This window comes from Morone saxatilis, unplaced genomic scaffold, assembly GCF_004916995.1.
Source record: "Morone saxatilis isolate NCDOM2014 unplaced genomic scaffold, NCSU_SB_2.0 Contig6, whole genome shotgun sequence".
Lineage (NCBI taxonomy): Eukaryota > Metazoa > Chordata > Actinopteri > Moronidae > Morone > Morone saxatilis.
The window spans coordinates 2179687-2189078 of NW_023340206.1; the positions used below are offsets into that span (position 1 = coordinate 2179687).

General features: G+C 39.4%; 1 protein-coding gene across 3 annotated transcripts in view; it reads left to right on the forward strand.

The window, feature by feature from the left end:
• The window catches only part of arhgef7b (Rho guanine nucleotide exchange factor (GEF) 7b), a 25358-nt gene that overhangs the window by 659 nt on the left and 15307 nt on the right, over positions 1–9392 (forward strand). For all 3 annotated transcript variants that reach the window (XR_004797353.1, XM_035677913.1, XM_035677912.1), the window contains exons 2-6: positions 1137–1220; positions 5728–5812; positions 6031–6155; positions 6534–6738; positions 8512–8603. Coding sequence is in view for 2 of the 3 variants with exons in the window: in XM_035677913.1 (XP_035533806.1) it covers positions 1137–1220; positions 5728–5812; positions 6031–6155; positions 6534–6738; positions 8512–8603 (591 nt within the window). In the remaining variant the exon portion in view is untranslated. The remainder of the gene's footprint in view (positions 1–1136; positions 1221–5727; positions 5813–6030; positions 6156–6533; positions 6739–8511; positions 8604–9392) is intronic.

Consider the following 9392-nt stretch of genomic DNA (forward strand, 5'->3'; position numbering starts at 1 on the left):
ATTTAATTAAGGTAATTGTGTTTTTCTTTTATTTTGTTTTTCTTTTATATGCTCTTATGTTGTGCTGTTGTTTCTTCAACAATAATTTTCTGTTTATCTAATTTTTAATTTACATATTTATTTGTTAATATTTATATTTCTTTTAGGGGAAAATATAAAAGATAGGAAACAATGTGACCTGAGACCTGATTGCTGCCTAAATTAAGTAATAAAAATGTATTGCTGCAATAGCCTTAATGCTAATAGAAATGCTGCAACATAACTATATATATTGAAATAGGCTTTTTTTCCCATTTATTTGACTGTAATGATAATAATTTAAATTTAACATTTGATTTTGACTCTCTCTCTCTCTCTCTCTCTCTTCTCCTCTCTCTCACACACCACACACCCCACACACCACAACACCACGCACACACACACACACTCACGCACACACACACTCACGCACTCACACGCACATTGGACCATGGACCTGTCAACGTCATATCCTCCTTTGGCTTATCCAACTGGGAGATTGTAGATCTCTATCAAAGTAGCCTCTGTTAAATACAACACAGACAGAGGCACCGCTGCTTTCAAAATAAAGGTATAAAACGTGTCAGCAGCTGGGGATCACCCCCTCTACTATTTATTATACCTCCTCTAGGAACAGCTCTGCCACAGGTAGTCCACATGTGTGACAGAACTTCATTTTACGTTCAATGATATATCGTTTATAACTAAGTTTCTTAATAATAATTACCAGATAGGACAACTGATGGAGGCTAGGAAGACAAGATAAAAAACCCGAATGATCCCTCAGGACTAATTGAAAAAATTAAAGATACACTAGGCTACAACAGCTAGGTATCTACTACTAGCTGCAATACAATAATGGTAAGTTTTACCGAAGGTCCAATTTCAAACACAAAATGTATGAAAACATGTTTCAATTAAAGCTTTAGTTTGAAAGTTGAAAGCGGAAGTGTGGCTTATTAGCTAGCTTGATGCTGATAAGCAGCAAGTGGCAAGTGCACCAGCAGCGAAAGGAATAAGCTTGTTTTCACACGTAAAAACCTGAAATATCTTAATTAACAGTTTATTCACATTTCGTGTCAGCGTTTGAAGCTAATTTAGTCACTTTCTGTGTGTAGTTTTTCCAGGAACCGAGGAGCGACAGCGAGTGTCAGAGGAACATTACCGAGTTTATTAAAGGCTGCGGGGCTTTCGGTGTGGAGGTGAGTGAACATATCAATAATGTATATTTATTAATGCACTTACACAGTATGAAGCCTGTAGAACAGATTGCCTCTTCCCAACACAAACCTATTTAGCGTTTAAACCATCCTTTAAAACTTCTGTATGCTGCTGTTTATCTGAGTCCTTTATACTGTTGATGTTACTCCTATTTACGGTATTGTAGTCAAGAGCACCTGAAGGTATCGTTTAGTTCACAATCTTCATCCTTAAAGGACCCCCATTGAGTAAACTGACGACCCCTGACTCAGTGACATATATATATATATTATGGATACTTCATATTATCTTCAAAACTGTCAATTAAAGTAACCCAAATAGTGAATTCAGTAACTGCAACAAGTTGGAGTTAAATGAGTGATTTGGATTCATTTTGAACAGATTGTTTCCTGTTACTTTTTATACAATTCTCTGACTGTATTATGTATTTTTTAAACTTTTTGTTTTGTTTTGTTGTCCCTGATGCTTGGCCATTGTTCTATTAAATAATTTGCTTCACAGAAGACATATAGGTCATATTACATGTGACATATAAGTTCTCTAGCACGCCTCCACACTTAAAACCAAGAAGGCCTCATGACCCCCTATGAAGCTTTGGCCTTAGCAGGGGTCCCGACCCCCAGGTTGGGAAACACTGATTAAGTAGGCCTAAATATGGCAGAGGCAGGGCAGGATATGTATTTTTGGATATATCTTTATAATGATAAATGAAAATACAAATACTTTGTCTATGTGTAGTTGATTTGATATTTTAATTTCAGAAATGTTTGTTCATCAGGCATTCAAACCTCGAAACTGATTGATTTAGCTGTGAATACATATGTGACCTCCAGTGAGTGATTCATAAGACAAACAGACACTGATGTAAGTGAGTGTTACTCATATCTTCAGAAACAAGTGTTAATTTGTGGCTCTATTAATGGTTAGTAAGCATGTAGGCCTAATAGTCCTTCATGGATCAGTAATAAGCCATTGATAATAACAACTCTTAGGTGGCCAGGGCGTGAAAAAATATTGATATTGGATCTATTGGCAGAAATGGAATCTAATATTCATGTTCTTATTAGTGTATAATCACCTGAATATAAGAATCAGTGTGTTCGCCACCTTAGAAAAATGAGCTGTTTTTATCTACAGAGTGAGCTGGTCCTCTTCTACGGAGTCCACCATGTTTCTAGCAGTAGGCGGAGAACAGACAAACGCAAAGCATGGCTCTAATAGACTTCGACACTTTTGTAGTTTCTCTACAGCTTGGAAGCAGGCGTATTCAGTTTCTTGCAGCTTGTAACTTCCATCTAGATCCACTAAATCTGGTGCTTCTAGCTCTCAAATCTGTACTTATAAATGTTATAATATAATACAGGTTTTAATCAGAATTAGGTTCAGGTAAGTAGCGCAATTTATCACTGACACCGCAAACGTTAGTCCATTATACCTTAGTTAAAGGCCTGTATAATAATTTTCTCACGATTTAAGTTGTACGGTTGCTTTTATACAAGAAAAGGGGGGCATATCGCTCACATAACATGGCTGGGCTATATTGCTGGAACCACTAATTGTGTATTTGCAATGAAGTTACGTTAATTAAGACGGCCAACTAATAACAGGAAATGAAGTTGGTGTTTCCATAAGATGTTTTTAACCTGTAGGTTAAATGTAGGATTGTTGACGAGGATGAGTTATGGTTCACTTTGTTGGGAGTCGCTGGAAATAGATAATTGAGCATTGGGCCTTGTCTTCTGTATTTAGGATACGTAGTGCAGTCAGCTGGGCGTGGGTCCCCTTTGAAATGAAGATGTGATACAGATAGCAGTTTTGTGATCAATATGTCTAGAAATTCTGAATGCTCTTTTCCACTTTGTGGAAGCACCTCAATACGCTGAAAATTGTTGGGGCAACACAAACTTTCAAATATAGAAGTGGAATATTGAAATCATACAGAATGAGGCTGTTGGGAGCGTTGTCTAAAATATATCTGTATTGTTAATCAGCAGTTCAAAAACACGTATTATGGTGTGCCCTGTGTCTGTGTTGCACAACAGTGGGTCAAGCCGGTTACTTCCTGCACACCTGTGGTTGAGAGAGGGGCTAGTGAGTAGAGTCGGTACAAAATACAACCCAAATCTCTCTCACACAGCACACACACAGCACAGCACTCGCAACACACTATTATCTTAGCTGTGGAAAATGGAGCGTCATATTGAAAATGAGCTGGTTTGCAACCAGGTCTCTGGCTGTAGACCTATAACAAAGATTTTGCTCCAACTTATGTTTGTCCTGAAAGCCCAATCGTAGTAATGAGAGAGGGGGGGGTGGGGGGGCTTTCTTGAATGCGAGGCAAAGGAGCAAAGGAAAGAGTTTGAAAAGATGAAATGGAGGAGACGGAGAAGGGTGGGCTGATGTAATGCAACAAGCCAGGCAGCCAGTGGATTTTCCAATCAGGTTGATTAGAGGCATGTCAGCCATGTTGCTGGAAGCCAAGGCCTCCATTACCAGCAGCCTGACTGACATCAGCGTAGTAATTCTCCCAGACAGTCGTGGGACAAGCAGAGGACGAGCCAGACTGCCTGTCCGATAGAGGAGGATTACAGAGTGGACGACAAGTGCCAGTGTGAGCGTGGATGAGTTCTCACTCCGCGATTAACCGGAGCTACACTATTAATCAGAGCATAAATTTGGGCTTTTGCTATTTATGAAACTTAATCGGGTGGGTTATTGATTCTCCGCGTTTAGAGTGCCCTCTCGGCGGCATTAAATCAAGTGCTCCCTTCTATCAGGTAAGCTGTTCTGAACCGATCACAGGCGTTTGTTTTAAACATGCAGTGATTATGTTCCTCTCACAGCTGCAGGCGAGAGTATTCTCACTACAGACACAATCTGAACCTAACTGCATTTAAGATTAGTTAGTTATTAATAGCTTCTGTTTGGGTGCGAATTGCAGCAGCATTTATATCATGTCAAATCTGATTTATATTTATTTTTAAGAAAACACTCATGTCATCAGAACAGTATTCATTTTCATTTAAATATCTGTATATTTAAAGCAGGTTGACAGTACTCTGTCCAAATAACATTTTCAAGTGCAGTAAAACTAACTTATTCTTAAAGATGAATAAATAATCCTCATCATAAATAATCTATCATTTGGATTAAAGGAATCTCATAATACTAATACTACTGGACAGCTCCAGTAGCTCCTGGAATTGAAATTCATGTGCTGAAGCAGAGACATGTACAGGATGAGATGTCCTGAGCCCGATGAGGTCATTTGTCGTTTACTTAATGATTGATTAGCAACTAGATCGTCATGCAAAATCTACCAAATTCTTTAAGGGATCGATAAAGTGCTATCTGATATTTCATTATCAAATGCACTTTTCTCCAATATTGAGGTATAAGATCCTTCCGCGAGTGCTTTTCTTTCTCAACGTTCTACACGTGGTTCTCGGTGTCAGATTTCAGTATTGATCATGTCCATTGATACGTTATTGTACTGGAAGCAGCGGCAGCTAAATACGTAAAATATGTGCAAATGCAACCCCAGCTTTGGTACTTTTCTACTGCAGCAATGGGTAGAAAGCCTTGGCCCAATGCCAGTGGGACAGATGAAAGTGTGTATTAACTGCTCTGACTACTGATCAGCCGTTGCATATAAATCACAGCAAGTGGATTCTTAAAAGCAAGACTATATTAAGGAACTGTGTAGTTTTATCGTTAGATTAAAGTGACCCTATCTGTACAAACATGCGGAATTAACTCTTTGTGGCTGCTCTCAGCATGTACCCTTGGGCTCTTCATTTGAAATAGTCCCAAATCGGGATGTTTCAGCTCTGACTTTCACGCCCCAGACTGCTCCACCTTCACGCCTTGGGAATGTAGAAGTCAGTCAGTGTGTGGTATACATGAGATTAGGGGCTTCAGAGGTATTTTGATTATGGCTGTGTGTGTGTGTGTGTGTGTGTGTGATGGGGAGATTACAAGGGGAAGCTCAGACTTTGAGTAATCCTTCTTCAGACTGCAGTTGGAGCAGGGATGTAAACCCCCACTAAACTCAGTATTTCTTCATTTTCAGGCTAACGTATGTTTTCATAATGTACACTCATAGTGAGTCCTGATGCTGGTTAAATAAGGAGAGTCTACTGTAAAGGAACAAAACTACAATTTGTAAAAAAAAAAAAAAAAAGATTATTTTGTTGCATGCATTCAACTGTATTGTTACAGTGTGTTTTAGTTGTTGTTGTGCTGATGTGTCAGTTTATTATGATCACAAACAGGAAGTCATAGGCCCCTGTGTTTCTGTTTACCACCACATCTCTGTGTGAGATACATGCTTGGAAATGTCAGGGAGAAAGCTCTGTGTCCTTGCTGATGTCATGCTCTATAAATTTATGATGAATGTGTGTACATCTTTCCTGTATCAAACTCCTCCATCATTTATTGCTGTTCTAACATTTATTCTACATCTTTGTTCGGTTTCCTCTCCTTTAGCCTTTTGAGGTCAGTGACCTCCTGCAGGGACTGAACTTCTCCAAGGTCCTAAACTCCTTGGTTGCCCTTAACAAAGCTACTGAAGGTACAGTTATTGTGTGTATGTGTTTTTAAAGAACTTTCTTTTGCTCACCTAACTTAGTTCTTATCAAGTGCTGTATAACCTGAAATTTTTATTCATATTATTATTAAAAGCCGTTCTAATTGTGTAAGTTTATTCTTAGTATGAATATGATTATCCTGCCAGGGTTTATAATGAATTTGAATTGTTGAATTGACTATTAATTGAACCATTGTGTGCAGATTTAGGTGTTTCTGAAGACAGTGTGTGTGTGCCGCACTCCTCAACATTGAGGATCAAGTCGTTTGACTCTCTGAACACTCAGAGTCGCTCCTCTAAACTGCTGCAGCCTCAGTACCGCAGCCTGGTGAGTTACCATGACAACGACGACGACACATCTCGGAAGTAATGACAGTAGATAAACACAGAGTGGGGTTACATATACAGTGCTGTTATTAAACTCAGACATTCATCCTCTGAAGTCCTGCTCTTGTACAGTGTAGGTGCTTCTCCCACTTGGCTTTCCAAAAGGATATGGAGAAAATAAATTTTTATGACTTTATTTTAAAGATTTATGACTATAATCTCAGAATATCAATCAAAAATAAAATAGTTTGAATGGGTTTATGGAAAGCTCTGCTCTGACCACACTAGTAAACAAACATCAGTCTGTTGTCGGATACCCAGCCAGTACATTATGCACAGATTCAGTCAGCTCTGTCTTCCCTGTTCTCCTTTTCCACAGGACATGTCAGAGGGCAGTGGGTTTGGCCACTTGCTGGTCAAGGCGCGCTTTCCCTTCCAGCAGACCAATGAGGATGAACTCTCTTTCTCCAAGGGCGACATCATCAGCGTGAGCCGGCAGGAGGACGGGGGCTGGTGGGAAGGCTCATTGAACGGCAAATCCGGATGGTTCCCCAGTAACTATGTGCGGGAGCTGAAAGGAAGCGGTGGGTGTAGCTGTTGCTTTTCTCAGATGTTTGGCATCATTTATTTCATTATTCAGAACTGTGTTGAAACCCAACTGATTCCTTCTTGCTGTTTTGGTTAAAGCTGTAGGTTTAGTTACCTCTCCTGCTTTCAAATATCACACATACCTGGTTTCTACCACAGTAGACTCAAAGCTACCAATATGATTTTGAATTTCTCAAAGCGTTGACACAGACAAAACGCACACAGAGACACACAAACAGACTTCCTGCACTTCTGTTTTAACTGATAAGTGTGATTTCTTAAGGAAGTTGACTCACTTGCATGACTCTTGAAGAAGTGAAGTCCTGTATACAAATGAGGGATTAAGGGTTTTAATTTAAGGTTTGAAAGCATTAAATGCAGACACATTTATCTTAATGATTGTGTGGATACATTAAGAGAAGAGAGCAAACTATACATAGACAACCAATAAAACTTAATCTTTCAACTTATTTTGATCTTTTTGTCACAAAGATTTACTCATAAAACTAATTGTATTTCAACAGAAATGTGAGATAATAGCTGTGTTTGTAGTTGGTGTAAAGACTTGAGATAAAGGTCATTAAAGGTATTTTGCAGGGTTTTTCTCTTATTTTTCAAACTGTGCACTGCTGAGCTCATGAGGCTAAATGCTGCCTCCTGTGCTCATAAGAGATCCTCCCGGCTTGTTTGATTGTGTCGGTTGTGTTGCTTTCTGAGGAGGGGAGGCAGGAACGAAGGAAGGAAGCTCCGCAAGCAAACAAAGACAGGAAGTTCCAGAGCTGCTGTATAGAATCTCACTTCCTGACTTAAAGCTTGTAGCAGAAAACAAGGACCATGATAACAGGGAGGAATGGTAGACTCTTATAGCCAGTGGGAGTTTGATGTGTGAGATAGCAGATAGCTTGCACTGGAGGGACTTAGCTGTGATTATTTGTCAAGTAAACAGTGGTGAATTGGAAGCTGCACGCGCCTGTTGTCTTGGTTTGCTGATGTAAATCGTTGTTATTCAGACTCAGTTCAGACTCATAAAGAAGATGCACACATAGAGCAGTCTTTGGACTTAGGTTTAAAATCTAGGTAAAGAATACCTCTTTAAATCTTTCATAGTATCCTGATTATCGAAGATACAGCTTCAAGTAGCTCTTTACTTTCTCTATTCAGTCTGATAGGTCTAAAAAGTACATTAAGCTTCTAGCTTTACATTGCATTGTCTCCAAAGGACAATAGTGAACTGAAGGATATGACAGCATGCGTTATTATTGGCCGACCTATGTTGAAAAGACAATAACTAGGACGGGGAAAAGACATGCCATTGTGAGTCAGTAAATTAAAGCATTCAATCATTGCTTGTCCTACATTTTGTAGAATGTATGACAGCAACGTTGCCCTACAGGAAATGTTGGAACTTCATAAAGTAGACATTTTTTCATGTCATTTTATTGATGAGAATGTTCGTCCACCACGAGAATTCTGATTTTTACCTCCGCCGACTGGACATTTAGCCTTGGTGGAGGTCTGCGCTCTTTAAATGCCCTTCTAGTTCTCGTAAGACAATGAAGTGGAAGGTGAACTGTGACATTTTTGTTTTTGTATTTGCTTTTTAAAAAGGTTTGAGTTTTATAGGTCACACACTTTTTATCATGTAATAACGGTGACTAACAGAGAGGAGCAAAACATGTTCCTAAAAGGAACTTTTCAACACTTTAAGTGTAACTGGATGTAATGTGCCTACACCTTGAACTGTTCTCTCCCGCTTTCTCTCTTTATAGACAAGACATCAGACAAGCCAAAGTCTGGGACACTGAAAAGCCCCCCCAAAGGTTTCGACACCACTATCATCAGCAAGACATACTACAATGTGGTGAGCGTCATACTCTGAAGAAACCCTGCGTGTTTGTATTCTTTGCATGCCCATGTTAAAACTGCATTAACTAAACTGTACCAATCATGGAAATCAAAGAAATTCTACATGTTCTCACTTCTATCACAATAGCTACGGGATTGGACTGTAATTCGGGTTTTGAATTTGAGTTACATACATGTTAGATTGTGGCATTTATGGCAAGGATTATTCTATCTCTTCTGGTAGATCTCTAAGGTTAGACTGATGGTTAATGTGTGTCTGCTCTTGTGGACTGTTAAAATCAATTAGTTTTCATCTAATTCATCCAATTAGTGATTGTGTAGCTGTGTGTGTGTGTGTATAAGCATGTGACTGTTTGTGGAGCCTGCATGGCACCCCTGCATCTGTGTGAGTGTGTGTGTGTGTGTGTGTGTGTGTGTGTAAGAGTGCAGCAGATGTAATCTAGGTTATTTTTTCCGTTCCAATGGTTTCTGGGGCAGCCTTGCCTCAGGGTTGGCTTCTGCCAGTGTGTGTGTGTGTGTGTGTGTGTGAGTTACTGTGTGTGTGTGAGTGTGTGTGTGTCTGTGTGTGTCTGTGTGTGTGTCACTTTCCACATCCTGTTGAAGTCAAGGTCACTTCCTGTCTCCATTCAGTTATTGTTCAGAGCAACAGGAGCTAACGGTAGCTAAGTCTGCTAATGTCTACAAACAACACAGATTATAGAAACAAACATTAAATATGTTTGTTGTTTCCAGTGTTTGTTGTTTCCAGTGTTTGTTGTTTCCAGTGTTTGTTGTTTCCAGCAGT